This window comes from Thermobia domestica, chromosome 3 (assembly GCF_964235325.1).
Source record: "Thermobia domestica chromosome 3, izTheDome1.hap1.1, whole genome shotgun sequence".
Lineage (NCBI taxonomy): Eukaryota > Metazoa > Arthropoda > Insecta > Zygentoma > Lepismatidae > Thermobia > Thermobia domestica.
The window spans coordinates 132,715,275-132,732,883 of record NC_137456.1 but is presented as its reverse complement, the minus strand read 5'-3'; the positions used below and the strand labels follow the sequence as shown (position 1 = coordinate 132,732,883).

The following is a 17,609-nucleotide window of genomic DNA, read 5'->3' as shown; positions in this document are numbered from 1 at the left end:
CAACTCCCACTGAAAAGATTCAAGAACTTCACGCGTGACATTTGCCGTGTGGGGCCGGGCGTTGTCGTGAATCAACAAGATCTTAGAGCTCAACATTCCTCTGCGCTTGTTTTGAATTGCTCTTCTGAGGTTTTGCAGAGTTTGGCAATACCTTTGAGCGTTTATTGTAGTGCCTCTTTCCAGGAAGTCCACCAAAATCACACCTTTTCTGTCCCAAAAAACAGTCGCCATCATCTTCCTTGCCGACATTGTTTGCATGCATTTCTTGGGTTTTTGGGGAGAACCTGTGTGCCCCCACTGCATTGATTGCAATTTCGTTTCACAGTTCACGTGTTTCACCCATGTTTCGTCACCAGTAACGATGGGATCGAGTAAAGAGTCACCATCCTTATTGTAGGCGTCCAAAAAGTGCAACGCTGCAGCCATTCGCTGATTTTTGTGGTCCTCTGTCAAGATTTTTGGAATCCATCTTGCACAAAACTTGTGGTAACCAAGCTTTTCGCTGATGATTTCGTGCAACAAACTTCGCGAAATTTGTGGAAAACTCAAAGAAAGTTCCGTTATTGTGAACTTTCGATTTTCACGGACTTTAACATCGACTTTTTCGACAAGTTCGGCAGTCACTTTGCTGGGTCTCCCACTTCGATCTTCGTCGTGAACATTGGTTCGGCCATTTTTAAATCTTATGACCCACTGTCGCACTCCACCTTCAGTGATAATGTTGTCCCCATACACTTCACACAGCTGCCGATAGATTTCTATCGGTTTACAGTTTTTAGCTGTCAGAAACCTTATTACTGCACGCACCTCGCAGCTCGCGGGATTTTCAATTAACGCAGACATTTCAAACCGTCACAGTATCTTAACGGAGCACAGCACGAACCACTCACTAGCACGGCTAGATGCCGACTGAGCTGCGCAACGCTCTGACCCCAAGATGGCCGCGCTAGCCCCGCCCCTAGCGGACACAGACGAAAACGTAATCTACTTTCTGGATAGCCCTCGTATATATATATATATAAATGAAAGTGACTATGTTTGAAGCTTAATAACTCTTGACCACCAGACCGATCTCAAATTTTCAACATAGATGAGGTTCGTGCCTAGAATGGTTTTTACCATTTTACTTTGAAAGTGCAACTTGGGGGAGGGGTAGATATATAAAAATGATCAAAAATGACAGATATGAGTGTCGAATCCATAGTTTTTGGAGTTGCAAAGGAACAGTGACACTTTGCATGTCATTTAATTTCAAATTCAGCCCGTATTAGTACTCCTAAAGGAGGATGGTAACATGTAAAAAGAATTAAAAATGACCGATATTAATATCGAATGGATAGTTTTTGGGGTAATACTTGGACAACCCTATAGGAAAGATAAGATGCATATGCTGCCATCTATTGGTCATAGTAGAGCGTTTACCTTTACCTTAACTTTATGAGCAAATGGGTCCAAAGGGTGCCAAATGAGAAAAGGCAAAAGGGAAAAGATGGAGGAAAAAAGGACTTCTTTGTTTTGTAATTGCTCTAAAAAAAACTGTTATAAGTATAATTGGTTATAAAATTATATGTTTGTTTTCTTCCAACTGTAACAAACTGACAATTTAAAACAAGAAGTAAGCTATTGGATGGTATGCTTGAGCGATCTTAGTCAATATGCTGCTGATCAGAGGGGCATGGGGCACGTTTGTAATATGCCATTACAGTCTAATGAGATTATGTTTTTAATAGGAGGGTGCCCGAAATTTTTTGCACCGACTGTACCTGACGTTTAACAAAAAATTTCTGGCTGTTCATATAATTCGTAATATTGTTCATTATTCTATTTCAAATTAACATGGAAAAACTGTAAAAAAAAAAAAAAAAAGTATTGGGAATTATAGTTTTGGGAATCAATACCTTTATTTATATTTTAAATTAGTTATAAGTTTTGTATATGGATATGTAAATGGATTATTACAGTTCTTACGGTGTCAGTGCTATCTGAAAACATAGATCCACTATTGGACGGAACTTTCCAGATCAAATAACCAATCTAAAATTCGACAGAATTTTCAGGACCACCCTTCACCTCTCTTTTAGATACCTAGGTCCTTCTAAAATCTAGTTTAATCCAGATTTTACCAAATTTTATTCGTTTCAAAGCCCCACCGCCAAAATGCTTAGTTTTGATTGGATGATAAACCCACGCTATGATATTAGGGCGCAATTATTCCATTCCAAGCCGGAAAATCTTGCTGACAACAGCCAGATTTCGATCGTCGAGCTTAAAAGGTCGCAACGGAGTGAGAAAGCTGCAAACAAGGTAACATTTGGATTTCATTTTAACCTAAAATCGTTGGAAGTCTCTAGGAGCCAAAAAACTATTAAATTTCATAGTCAAAACTGGACTAAAAAAAAAAGCTGAAATAGTAAGTGCAACAGTGACGCCATGTTTTCATCTGCGGATCGCTATGGACAGGATTCAACAGTAGTGTGATTTCCGTCTTTCTTTTCCCAAAACCGGTTCAGAAGATCAGTGTTTCCCATCATATTTCTACCTCCCAATTTTCCTACTAATTGAGGGTTACAAGACCTGTCCATTATAGATTTGTTTATGTAGTTAGTGAGTGATTTTTTTTTAATTACATACATGGCGGTATTTAATTTTGTGGTAGTCAGTCCAGTAATCACAATGCACGTGTAAATTTCAGTAAGGGCTCCTATCTGACTCCCAAATTGGGAGTACGGCTTCCAGCGGGATGAGTTGAACATTCAGTTTGTTCCGGGTTCCTGCCCCTTCAGGGCAGGGGTCCTATTGCTAGCTAATACTCCGATATGTCCCCTCAGGGCATTAATTAAACAGGTTGAGTAAAGAATGTGATTCAGTGAATATAAGAGCCAGTTGGCCCTGTTCATTTCTTTCCTTTCGTTACCTTTCATAGAGCCGATTTAACATGGTAAAATCTGAATGATTTCTGTGTATATTTATTAGTATAACATGTATTAATGTAGTGTGTAGTATGAATGTGGCATGATGTGTCTTGTAGTTCGAGTAGTATGTGTATATTTGTAATGTAGTATCAGTGATAGTGATAATTAAGTGATGAAAGAGTGTGTTGGACAGTGTAGTATTTACTATGCGATAAATTCTTTATTATTCCGTCATTAAGTGAACTCATACACGATATTTAATAGTGAACGTAATATAGTATAATGATTCCGTGTACAAGGTCACATTCAGTTGTTCAAGGGTTGATTACATCGTCGCTAGCCCTAGTGTCAAAAGTCAGTACTAACTGCCATTCGCATGTCAATGTTCTTAGTGATTTAGTTTCCGTGAAATTGACCTTTCTTTTCGAAATAAAACCTAGAAGGTATAATTCACAGCCCATATGAATGTACAGTTAGGTCAAGTGACCCAAAATTAATATATTCTGAAAGTTTCAGCATTCTGCATAGTCTAGAAATCGAAATATTTAAATAAATAAACAATACGTAAATTTTTAACAGAAGTCGGGCGATATGATGCTAGTTCTTCGCTTTGAAAATATATTAAATGTCCATTTTTCTTCGTGGCTGTAGAATTTCATTGTTGATGCAGAATTTTATAAACATTAGACATTATCGCAGATAATTCTATTTTCAGTGAACATACATAGGATTTTTTTTCTTTCGTTCTTAATAAAGCTACCAAGTATTACATAGTATTGTGTGTGTGGTAAAAGAGTCTTGGGTTCGAGTGAGGTTGTCGTGCGGTGATCGGAATGGGAAAATGTTTGTAGTGATTATAGATTTTAAAGTGTTATGATGAAATGTGTATATAGGCTGGGCGTAAATAGAGGAAACAGGGTGTTCGTAAGATATAGCGTCGTAGTGAATGAAAAGAATGATGATACGAATATTATATGAATATTATTATGAATATGAATATGAAGTATATGAATATTATAGTAAATGAATATAGAATATAGGACACCCATATAGTTAAATATATAGTAGCCCAGTGAATACTTCGCCGCGTGTTGATATATAGATATTGAATAGAGACGTATAGCTACAAACATCTCAAGTTCTGACCCCTGCACCATAATATCACGCGGACCGGAGGGCGATATATAGTCGGACTACGGTAATACTTTGTAGTTTTATGTGTTATAATAATCATCAACCATAGTAATACCATCTGATAGAATGGGTAGCATCATATAATCGCTGACTAGACATATTGAATATTAAATTGTGAAAGGACAATAGTAGTTATACAACAGGGCTGTAGTGAATTATATTTTCTGGTCGGTTTTAAAAATAGAATGCACCACTCCGTGAGATTTTTTTTTCTTCACGTTACCTACTCAGGCTAGCTTATAATGTTCATGGAGGTGACATTTCTGATAGGGTTACAGAATCAAAACAATTAGTTATTGAAATTTATTTCGCGTACCCGGATGTCGACCCCTAGTCCCTTTAAGTATTTTCATTTCTTTTCTTAGTTTAATTAGACGAGGGAAATTAACGACATCCCAGACTGTGGCGTGTCTGCGCGGGGTAGCTATCGGTGAGGTTTGGCATAGAAATCACCGATCCAAAATTCAGTTTATTTAATTTTTTTTTATTTCGGCAAATCATTAGTTAGGGATATCTTAGATAATACTTCTATTCTAGTTTCATTACTGTCCTCGAACCTTCTTTGTTTTTCTAAGGGGTCGAATATTTTTTTTTCTTAGAGATTTCAAAATTGGGGACGCAGTTACCTGGTCCCTTTCCCCCTCTCCTTTTATCCTGCTGGTCTGGGCCGGATACGGGGATCGGATTTCAATCTTACAAGCAAACTCTTGTGGGATTGGGATCTGATGGACACAGAACTTGCATCCTTGGCAGCAGGGCGCCCCCTTGAGTCTACGTATTTGAGTAGACCACCCTTTTTGGCATGTTAAGAATATTTTGGCTATGGATTTTGTTGAGAGCGAAATTCGACTTCTAACTTTGTAGCGTTAGTTATTTCTCACTTAAGTCTTTGGCGCCCCTATTCTTCGTCTTCCTTCTTCTCTATCTCTCTCTCTGTCTTCATTTCTTCAAGTTTTTTTTAATTTTCAACCTTCCCCCCCCCCCCCGATTTTGAACTTGTTGCTTACAATTTATTTAACGTACAACTCTGATCTGAAATTACCAGCTGAGACGTTGCAAGACACGACTCATAGATAAAGTAGATAATAATTGGGTCCTCCGTCACATTTTGACCTATCGCTGAAATGAACAAAGACTTAGTATTTGACGACACTTCAATTACGTTCTTTCACCGTCGTCCTCTTAAGTTTTTTTTTTAATCCTTTGGTCACTTTCCTTTCTGTTTTGGTTTTTCGATTACCTTGTAGTTGATCTGGGCCCAGAAATTGTATTTTGGTTTATCTAGTTATATTTTTTAGAAATGCTCTGTGTTACGTGCCTGCCTCACAAAGTTTTTTTTTTTCATTATTTAAGCACGAATTTAGTATATAAAAGTTAAAAATTTATAGACGCGCGGTATCAGATAAAACTCAATTCTTTTCCAAATGTAATGTTGGAAGTCATTTGTTTTTCTTGGACAATGTTGCAACCTTTTAAAAAAAATTATTGTTGGGGTGATTAATTTAAATGTGTGCGCATTTATTATAAAAATATATATATAGAGAAATGAATACGTCGAGATGTATATGTACTTAGTATACGAATATGATTTTATAGTAAAAGTATAATATTAAATGTATTATGAATATATGTAAGAGCGCTCGTGTCTGTTCCCCCTAAACGTGTATTGGTTGCTATAGTTTGCCAGTGAGTTTTCCGACGAATTTGAGAATGTAGATTTTGTCATGAATACCGCCGTGCATTCAAGTAATTTTCCTTTTCTTTTGAATAAATGTAAATGATACCTCATGTAATTCTGTAATGGCATGTATTGGAAAGTAACGGCAGGTCTAAACGTAACCCATACCATAACGAATATTATTCTTGAACGACTAACCTAAAACCATTGTGGAAAGTGCACCTTGAATCCTTCTCACCTGCATATGTATCCTATGACTTGAGCAGTTTTTTTTTATCCTCAATTTAAAAACCTTCATACTCCGTACACCTGTGGAAGATCGTTTTTTTTTTTTTTTTTTTAATTAAATCCGAACCATGCATATAAACATATACGAAAGTGATCCTAATGAAAGGTCTCATGAAGTGTCCCAGTGTTGGATAAATAACTCGAAATTATTCGATTAATAAGTTTGGAAATAGATCGTCTAAGAGGAGAAACATCCTCTAGTGAAAGTTATTTTCTCAAAATTCCCTAGATGGGTAAAGCGTCGTAATGTGCGATTGCAGACATAAACTGTTACGAGTTACAAACCAAATATAGACGATAAATGGTTTTGTAAACCGATAGTTAGATATATATATAGATATATAAATGACCACAAACTAAGTCAAATGGAGCGAAATGTTTTGGACACTATGAGTAGTGCGTGATCTGTGATTTGAACGCTCAAAATCATTAATATTTTATTACCCGATGTGAGGTAGAGACTCATATAAGTTCTGATACACCTAAAAGTTTTTTTCTTTCCTCTTTGTCCAATTTTTTTTAAGTGAAATAAGTGTCTTCTTTGCATATGTTGCAAATCATAATTTTGCTTTAGCATGCCTAAGATATGATATATGTAATAATTCCTTTTTTCTTTTCTTTTGTCAATATGATTGAATATATAAAATTTACTAAAATATAACACTATGTACTCTATTAATATATAACTAAGAATTTGTGCTTTTAATATTTTTTTTCATAATTATTTGTTTGTCTTCTCTTTTCACTATGAATGTAATAAACTATTGTACCCTTGTAGCTAGTTGATTTTCCTTTAAACATATATACACTGTCCTGAGTGAGTGAGCGTGTGAATGCATGATAGATTTAATTTAAGTAATTTTAGTGATATCCTTTGTCATATTAACATCTGTAATATATGTGTCATGTTTTAACATATGTGTTAAGGTAAATAACCTAGGTTATGAAGGACCGTCACTAACGGTTTAAATCGGCTCGAGGAGTGAAGCAAAAATAGCAAGAATAAGCCTAAATACGACATCTTTCTTCCAGGAAGTTGAAATTCTTATTGATACGACACATAAATTTATATTGAGTTTATAAGTTTGATTTTTTTTTTTCTTGGCTAATTCATATGTGTGGTCGATCCTAGAGGACAGAGTTCAGATGCTGGATAGTTATCAATCACCGGTTGGAATAACTTTACAAAGAATTAAATTTCACTTTTCTCATTTCCAGGTCTAGATCTGGGCAACCCCACGATCGTGGTGCCTGGAGCTAGGTCTGGGTGGTATGAGGGAACATGTGTCTATTCCGAAGCATTCCGAAATTGATTAGTCGTTAATAACATTTAGAATGATTCATCTTTCAACGACTTTCCCGACCTTTTACTATATTTCCGAAATTATCCAGTAATCTGTTTTCTTATTAAAATACCCAATTTCTTTTCTTTCTTCTTTTCCTACCTCCTTCTCTTACCCTTCTATTTTCTTCTCTTTCTTTCCTATTTCTAATTGAAAGAAAACGGAGTCATGATTGAGAGTAGTCGCTATTGGCACGGTCAATAAGTTGTTTAGATGAGTTTTCTTCGGGAGTCCGATATAAAGTAATTAACAATAACAAGAAAGTTTGTTGGAATTTAATTTATCAGAAAATAATCTGGATTTCAATCAGTAGATGATGTTTCGTAAATCGTCCTCATTAAAGAGAATTAATTTTAGTGACTCCTCTAAAGTACATTGCACGTTTATTTATGTTTTTCTTCGTTTATTTTTTTTTCGTTTTCTTTCACGTTGGCTCAGTGTTACAACCGCTCTCCTCTGGTGCTAAGAGTTCCTGATTCGATCTTAGGGAATGTGAGTTTATAGTGGAGGATTTAACTTTAGAATGCATTTGTCAGTAGGTGTCTGGCTCTCAAAAGTAAAGCAAAGCTGCGCCGGTCTCATAGTCAGTATATTTCCTGAGTTCATCTCTCTGTAGAGGTATTAATTCTTTACTTCTATTCCCTCATTCGAATTCGAACCCTAGGCCCTTCAGGCTTTTTACAATGAATACCTTCATAAATCTGGGCTGTAAAACCTGCCGAAGTTCGGTGTGTACTGTACTCTCTTCTTTAAGTGTCAAAATCTAGTAAATATGAAACTTTACCTCCATGTAGTTCTTGGACCTCACATAGCCTATTCTGAATGACAACACCTTTAACTTGTTATAATCTCAGCCGACTCTGGTGGTCTAGTGGCTAGCGCACGGACATTTGATACACAGGATCCCGGATTCGATTCATGGTGAAAAAGCCTTGAAAAAATTGAACGCATTATGGTAGTTTGGATTCTACCTTAGACTGTAGGTCCACGTCTTATACAGCCACGATGTTAAAAAGATATGCTAAACTTCAACAAATAAAATCGTCTATAATCTCAAAACTAAGGATGATTAAACCTCTTGAAGACGGTGAATATCTCTGTTACAAAATAAATCAAATGACTAGATATTCTTCTTCCACGTCTTCTATGAGAAAAATTAATAGAAGTTAGCATTATTTTCTATAGAGAACAGCGTATCGAAGTTCAGTCCGATAACCACCAAATGAAAGAAAACAAAAGAAAAGAAAAGAAAAGAAAAGAATGATAATAATATATCAGAAGCTCAAAAGGATAAAAGGTGAGTCAAGAACTCGATATGCTCCTTCAATTTCTTGATGCTCCTCTAGTTCGTTGTGAATAGCAAGAACAATAGTACAATACCAATAAATGATTTTATTTTAAGGAATCGAATAGTTTCTCTTGCTGTATTTGCATAGATTGCTATATAAGAAATTATTAGCATATTTTTTACTGAGAAGTCACTATTTTCAATCCCTCAATATTGGAATCTTCATTTTGAAATAAAATCTTTTCAAAACCACGTGTGCTCGTTCCATTCTTTTTTCTTTCCATTTTTTTATGTTTCCTGTTTTCTTAAAAAAGAGATTTCACAAAACACTTTCTCGATCTGTTTCCTGTCCCTTCTAGAACTAAAAAAGTTCTTGATAGGGGGTTGCACAACCTGTCCCTTCTTCAAGGGCTCTCTCTTTCATTACAAGGTCACTGAACTTCTTAAAAGACGAAATTAAGATGAATCTAACAAGGGGGTGAAAGGAAAAAAACAAGAAAAAAACACGTGTTCTTACTCTTGGGTTCTTTTTTTCAGTTCTCAAAAAAGGAAAGGGAAAATGTCGATGTTCATATTTGATAATATTTCCGGGAACTTATCTTTCTTTATAAAAATCTTATGTTCATCTCTTTCTAAAGTATAAAGTGTGTACCTCAAGGACATGGCGGAGGACAAGGTTTCTATAGTGATATTGTTTGAAAAATATCCACCACACGAAGGTGAAAAAGAAGTCTATATATATATATATATTGTTAACCCGATAAGTCCAAAGATACTTATCAATGGGAGCGCGAACATTTGGTAAGGTCGTTGAACTTGACTATATTTTAGTTCTTTTTATTTTATTTTTTTCAGTGCATTTGTGGTAGTACAAGTGATTGGGAAATTGCGATGGAAGAATCCCCCTAAGCGGATGTGCATTCAAATTCTTATATTGAGCAGATATACGATTAACGTGACACTATTATATTTCCTGAAAAGCTCTTCCAGAGTGCGTAAGTACTGTATTTTGTAATATTTTATGCCCAAAGAGAAACTATTCTGCCTTATTTGAAATACAGGAAGCCATATTTTTAAGTTGCACCCAAGGGACATTTCTACCCTCAAGTAAGCACCTCTTTGAAGCACACGTGCAGGTATGATACCGAGTTCGATTCCTAGTGGAGTCCCTTTTTCGAATGCAAATAGGAGTTGACACTCGAATCTCACTTAAATAGCAGATTTTATCTCTTCGGTTTACAAAAGGGGAGTTTGCAGATATTGTAGTTCCAGACTCGCATTAAGTAGTATTACTCATTAGTCAGTAGTATACAGTAGAGCGTCGATTATCCGAAGTAATTGGGGGACATGGGTGTTCGGAAAACTGGTTTGTTCGGATAATCGAACTGTACTGTACTGTACTGTACTATACTTCTACAGCCAGTGCCAAACCGACAGAAGTGTGCTGATTGTTGAAACACAACGACTGGCGGCTTGGCCGGTCAGCAGCGCCTTATGAAGGTTCCATTAGAAGCAATGTTCCGCCAGCGGTGGCTCAGTGCGGCGACTACTGTGGGAAACTTGGTTTGGGAGTGAGGGGGATGATGGACGGTAGGGTGGGAGAGTAACAGGTGTGAGCGAGTACACAGTTCGGTTAAGCGGTCGTTCGGTTGACCGACGTTCGGATAATCGACGCTCTACTGTTCCTTATTGCGCCTTGGTTGGATCGGAGCTTATGTCCTTTTCAGCACCAAGGCTATACGAGACGCGAACCTTCAGTTTAATATGCAATCCTAACCACCATAATGTATCAATTTTTTTTTTTTTTTTTTTTTTTTTGTAAAGTTACGTTGAAAAAAACCGACAATTTTGACTTCTTGAAATATAGTGCTGGTTATACAATTCAGTCATATTTTTTCTTTGTGTACGTACGTCTCTTTCTCTTTAAATATTTAATCTAAGCTTTGAAATTATATTGTTTTACCAACTGGTAAATCTCCTTCCAATATTGTAAAGAACTTTAAAAGGTGACCATACCTTCTAAACACAAATATAACATGAAATGAAATGAAATGCAATTTTGAATTTTACTTCCCGGCTAGGGTTGGGCTCGATACCAGACAACACAATTTTCGTGATGAGATTCAAGACAGAGACAGTTTTCGAGACGAGAGATTCTCAAGTCTCATGCGCATCCCTAAACATGGCGCAATTTGGGAAATTACTTTATTATTATTATTATTATTATTATTATTATTATTATTATTATTATTATTATTATTATTATTATTATTATTATTATTATTATTATTCGAGTCTCTTCTTTGGGTATATTTTATCTTTCTGCTGGTTACTGTTAGTGATGATGTCAAGTACGAACGTAGAATAAAAGCAAGGATAGGAATGACGAAAGAAGCCTTTAGAAGAGAGAAAAATCTGTTTTGTGGGACCTTGAATAAAGAGTTGAGAAAAAGATTCATAAAATGATCGGTGTGGAGTATTATGCTGTATGGAGCAGAAACATTAACATTACGCAAAAATGATTTAAAACGACTGAAAGTTTTCAAAATGTGGATGTGGAGAAGGACGGAGAGAATTAGTTGCGTCGAGCGGAAAACGAATGAGAGGGTGCTTGAAATGGTAGGGAAAAATTAGTTTGAGAGGAGGAAGAAAAACTGGTTGCATATTAGCTAAGAAGGAACTGTATCATCTGGGACGTGCAAGAAAGTGAGGTGGAAGGAAAGAGAGGGGAGGACGAATGAAACTACAATTAATGGACGATATCAAAACAGAAAAATCGTACGTGAAGACGAAGAGGTTAGCGGAAGATCGTTGCTTTATTGATATTATCTTATTAAATCCTGTTATTTATAGTCAATAGGGGCCACGCAACTTCGTTAGCCCCTGGCCTCTGAACATAATATTTTCCAGTCAATATAGATTTACGATTTAGATTTCTGGGCTTTCGGCATCTAAGGTCATGTTAGCCTGCCACGTTTTTGAGGGATGACGTACCACCGCGTGCACATTATCGGGGAAAGGGAAGGAAGGAAGTGGCCTGGGATCTATATGTTAGGTACTATCCTGGCATTTGCCTGGTGTGAATTAGGAAAACCTCGTTCAGGATGGCTGACTTGAAAAAGCTTTTTACACCTTTTCGACGGAGTGACCCCACCGGGAATCAAACCCGAGACTCTTCCGGACAACATAGAATAAAACAGTGGAAAAATCTTTGGAAAAGAGAGCTCTGGGTTGGCCAAGAAGACAATGAAAGAAAACAAGAATTCTGCCAAGGGGATTCTATTGACAAAGACTACATTGCTTATGTGGCGTTAAATTTTCAGGTCTCTTAGGTCATGGAGTTAAATAAACTGTGATAAATGACACAAAAGAACGTACAAATGCAAATATACCCAAATACGTGTAGTGTATAATTATAGTGGAAACTTCAGTCTTTAGCAGAGGTTTTCAACCGTAAAACCCTAACAGGCAATCGAACTCGAGACCACACCTTACTTACAAAGTGCATTGTTCTACTAATCTCATGGTTTACAGACAACAGCTGGTTTTATATTCTTTGATTTGCATGACAAGTGAACATAAAAGCTAAAAAAAAATGAATAACAATTTTTAACACGTACGCCTATCTTGTCTTTTTCATTATTTCGTTCGTTGCTTAAATGAGTAGTATTCTTCATAACTTCAATTGTTCATATGTGAAATTTCACGTACTTGATATATATATATATATAATAAAGGAGTTGAATTGCAAGAAAAAAAATATTATTGCCGCAGGTGTGATATGCTCTTCCATGTTTCAATGTTGTCCTTTTCTACGTTTCAATATAGCGTTGATAACTTTAATCTGATAAACTCTGTGACTTTGTGCATTAAAAAGGGGGAAAAAATATCAGAAGTGACGCCATTTGCATACTTAATAGACAGGTTCAGGCTTTTCCCTCTACCCTCTCCTTGAGATTTCTGCACACCGCTTCTTTTCCCCTTATCGCTCTGTAGATTTCAATGTATCCTTACTAATGCACTAAGTGGCTTAATTATTATGCAAAATCAAGCGCTAGAACCGCATTACTTTAAGATATTATTGTACGTATGTATTACTACTACATACTGAAAAAAAAGTTACTTTTTAAGCATAAATTCCTATAATTATAGCTCTCTCAATTTTCTTTCGGAAATTTGCACATACATCCTACATACGTATATATACAGGGTGTTGGGGAATAAACCGACAAATTTCGCATACATATTCAGGAGCTAAATACAAGAAAAAATGTTTAATCTGCGGCTTTGGTCGGAAACGTCTAATTACGGAGATAGAAACGGTTTAAGGTAATTAGTGGAAATGGTTGAAGGGTGGAATTGGCCTAATCTATATAATTAGGCGTTTTTTACTTGTATTGAAACCCTGAACACATATGCGAAGTTCTACTAGCAGAATACCCATGAAGCAGCACAGAGAGAGAATACATTTTATCTTGGACATAAATTGCTGGATTTTAATTTAAACGGCATCAGAAATGTTACTGTTTGTTTCAGCGACTCCGAAAACTATGGATTCGACACAATATCGATCATTTTCGATCATTTTTATATATCTACCCCTCCCCTTTCCCTACTTGCGAGGCGGAATTTGGACTTAAACGACGTCTGAAGAGTCACTGTTCATCTCAGTGATCCCGGAAACTACGGATCCGGCACTAACATCGGTCATTTTCGATCATTTTCATATATGTCTCCCTCCTCCTTCCCCAAGTTGCGGAATTGAATTTGGATTTAAACGGCATCGGAAGTGTCCCAGTTCATCTCAGCGACCCCGAAAACTATGGATTTGACTCTAAAATATCGGTCATTTTAAAATATCTCCCCTCCCACTCCCTTAAATTTCACTATCAGTTAAATGATAAAACCATCCCAGTCCCGAACCTCATCTATGTTGAAAATTTGATCGAGATCGGTCGGGTGGTTCAAGAGATATGAAGCCACAAACATAGTCACTTTCATTTTTACGAATATAGATAGATACCTAAACACATAGTCTTTAAGAACCTAAAAAGAAGAAACGAGTTGTTCCGCCTCCTTTGCAATCAAAGTAAAAATCAAGTTCCAATACAAGGTTAGCAAATTAGTTTAAATGAATTTCAAGTGGCATTTGTCTTTTTTAATAAAACATTTTAGCTTTCTTTACATATCAGGAACAAAATATTCATTTTTAACACTGTACAACCAGTAACAGTATTAGTGACAGGAATATACACTGATCACCAGTTGAATTAGAGACAGCAGGACAGTTGATAAAACAGCCCTGCAGAGGATCCACCAGTGCATGTGAATGAAACGCATCGCGCTTATACTGCTGCCGTGTGCTTTCTCTCTCGGTATCCGTGTGAATGTAGTGTGTAATGGGCAAGACGAAGGACCTGAGTGCATTTGACCATGGCCAAATCGTAGGGACCAGACGAATGGGTGTTTGCGGCACTCAGATTTTCAAAGGCGACTGATGGGTGTATTGTGTCCGGTAAAACCGCACTCGCACGGTCAAACTGCCGCGGTCAGGGGCGTGTCAACGGCAAGGGTAGGCCCGCATCGTAACAGCCGATAGACGGGCGACAGTGCGTCAAATCGCGGAGAGGTTCAATACAGAACAATAACGCCGTGTTAGCAGCCACACAATTCACAACCAGGTACTCGCCATGGGGTACAGAAGCCATTGGTCCAAGCGAGTACCCATTCTAACCGCACAAAACAGGAAGCAACGTCTAGCATGGGCATAAGAACACCGCCACTGGACCGTGGGAATGTGGGAAAAGGTTACCTCACAGATGAGTCACGTTTCAGATTGGTACTTGCCGATGGACGAGTGAGGTTGCGTCGCCAAACGCACGAGCAATGGTTATATCGTGCCAGCAGAGAACTGCACATGGCAGTGGTGGTAGTATTCTCATCTGGGGCATGCTTATGTGGACTGAAATGGGTCTCCTAATATATGTGACACGGTTCCTCATAGGTAAACGCTACCGCGACCTTTCGGATGACCATGTCCTGTCATTTGTATGGCTGCAACATCCGGATGGTGACCTGATCTTTCAGTAAGACAATGCGGCGGCCCACCACTCTTGGATGGCAGCAGACTGATTTGATAAACACTCCTCTGATGTGGCAACACTTCCCTGGCTATCATGGTCACCGGACCTCAATCCCATAGAACGACACCTTCAGGCTATGGATCCTATTCCAATCAATCTGTGGCCTCTGTGGGAGACTTATTGGGGGCAGATATGGATTGAGATGCCACAACAACACTTCAGGAGCCTCGTGGAATCTATACCACAGCGGATAGCCTCTGTTATCAGAGCGAATGGTGGTACTACACGGTATTAGGTAGGTGTCTCTAATTCAACTGGTGATCAGTGTATATTAGTATGTTACTAATGACAGGAGTCAAGTTAATAATTTATTGGGTTAGACCCTTTTAGAATATGTAATTTTTAAAACATATTTATGAATACAATTGAATTAGTGAATTAACAAACAATTCAAGACAAAAATAAGTCGTTTTTAGTTAAGACATCCAAAACAGAGGCTAATGCTTACAACACTTTCCTATAGATTGTTATATCACTTTTCAAAAAGTTAGGATCATAATGTTATTCATACCTTTTTGGAGTTTCCTACATTCTTAAATATCAAAAACCCAGTCAAAATTCTAGTAAGAAGTTGTCAGGAACAGTAGTTGCTCTTTCGAAACGCTCGGTTCGTTAAACACTATAATAAAAATCTCATTTTGCCTTTTTTGACATAATTAAATTAGAACAAAGTAACTTTTTAAAATTGCAATTAAATCTGCAAATTTTCTTCACGTTAGTGCCATGTATTGGCGTAAGACAAATGGGCACCGCAGGTAGAGACATCTATTTTCATTAACTATAAAACTATGAAATAATATTTTGATGGAATTGGCGGTGACGTAAATAACAAAGAAAGGGGTAAATGTAAGTTACACACATCGTTTAATATATTTACAAGGTATGTACATATATTGAAACAAATATGCGGGATATTTCACAATTCCCTTACCTGTCCCTCACGGAACTTCCTTGCTTTTCAGTGCAATGTGCCGGTCGCAGGACGATATTGGATACCCAAAAACCATCCTGTTATTACTCTGCAAAGACCTCAGCAATGTGACACAGAAAAATCCCGGTCCGGAACATAAGCGGACGTATGGATTATTTCCACAAGGTATTGATAGGACACAAACTACCAAAACCGGGACCTATCATGGATATCCCGAGTCTTCACGGAACATAACTGTGCCTTTCCTACTTGAATGGTTCTTGCAGTTGATTTTGTTAAATCGCTATCCATGGGCAAGACATTTTTTAGTTTCATGGTAAAGAACCTTTTTCATCATATTTTTTTTCCAATTAGTTGGGTTCGGTTTTTCGAATTCGTGTCCCCTACCTGTCTCTATCTTGTGTCATATTCACTGTAACACCACACTACCTCATATCGCTCTTGACTCATTCTCCCCACTTCTTCTTTGGTCGGCCTCGGGCTTGGTTTTCATTCAGTTGTTTAACATCCACTCAGTGAGCTACTTATTCGAAGGTTTTCTTGTTACATGTCCAAACCATCGAAATCTACTTGCGGCTTCTGTTTCTCTCTATTCTTCTACGTCCAACATTCAGTTCCATATAATATGACAGTTCTCACTACTGTTTTACAAACTTTTCCTTTAAAGAGCATTGGTACCCTACGGTCACATAATACTCCTGCCACTTCTCCCATTTTGTCCTACTGTTCCTAATTCTATCGTTCATATTTCTTTCTATTCCTAGATTTTCCTGTGCTTGAATTTCTTCGTCATTATAACCCCTTCTTTGTCCAGTCGAACTCTTGTTATTTTCGGTACCTGGTTTGATTCCGGCCAAGTAAGTTTGTGGTGGACAAAATCGTGTCCATAGGTTTTCTCGGGGCACTCCCGTTACCTGCTACTTTATCATTCCACCAATTTTTTCCCTCATCATTTACTTGCTAAATTATCGTCTCCCTTAGCCTAACAAGCATAATCGTGGGACGTTAAACTGGAAGATTTCATTTCATTTTGTTTTGTTATTTTCGATTACATTCCTACTCAATGAACAATGTAGATATTCTGTCTTGGTTTTACTAATTCTAAGATTTTTGCTCTCCAACGCTCCTCTTCAGGTACATCATTTATCTTGCAGCTATCTTAGTCTCACTCACCGGCACGATGCTGTCCGCAAATAGCATATTTCAAGGTGCTAACTCTTGGATATCCCTTGTAAGCTCGTGCATCGTAACTGCTAAAAGGTATGGGCTAAGACTAGATTCCTGATGAAGTCCCACTTTTGTTCTACTTCAATCATATATATATACTCTTTCTTCAGTGCCCGCCAAATACGACTCTGTGGCATTCTACCGTACGGTTTCCCTAGGTCGATGGAGATCATATGGAGGTCATTCTGGTGTGTGCAATAGAATAAAACTGCGATATATATAGCGACAAACTTTTTTTTTTAAATCGATTCAACAACTGAAGAAAACGAACTTTGTCCATTGTATTTATCTACTAAAACCGCACGTGGTATAAATATTACTACTTACGGTTTCAATTAGATCTCCGTAGAGCAAAAAAACGGTTAAGAGATACCGAGAATTGCCTTTCTGATCTGGATTTAGCGTTCCAGTAATAGCTTTTATCTCAACCTTTTCCCCCTATAAAAGCGGAACTGGTGGGAAAACTACCACTTCCAGATTCAACACTGGTCGCCATAGTGAAAAACGTTATTAGACAGCGAGAAGCAGTTTTCTTTACAAAATGAATTCAATACCACTAGAATACATCCTATTTCCGACTTCATTCTTCTTTGCAATAAAGTTGT

At 37.3% G+C, this 17,609-nt stretch overlaps 1 protein-coding gene across 3 annotated transcripts in view; it reads left to right on the top strand.

The window, feature by feature from the left end:
- Positions 1-2,021: 2,021 nt before the first annotated feature.
- The window catches only part of LOC145681508 (uncharacterized), a 142,914-nt gene continuing 127,326 nt past the window's right edge, over positions 2,022-17,609 (top strand). For 2 of the 3 annotated variants that reach the window (XR_014130793.1, XM_081753156.1), the window contains exons 1-2: positions 2,022-2,304; positions 9,559-9,698. Coding sequence is in view for 1 of the 3 variants with exons in the window: in XM_081753156.1 (XP_081609282.1) it covers positions 2,192-2,304; positions 9,559-9,698 (253 nt within the window). In the remaining 2 variants the exon portion in view is untranslated. Of the gene's footprint in view, positions 2,305-2,898; positions 2,939-9,558; positions 9,699-17,609 lie in introns of those variants that run through there. The other variant, XR_014130794.1, reaches the window with a different exon arrangement.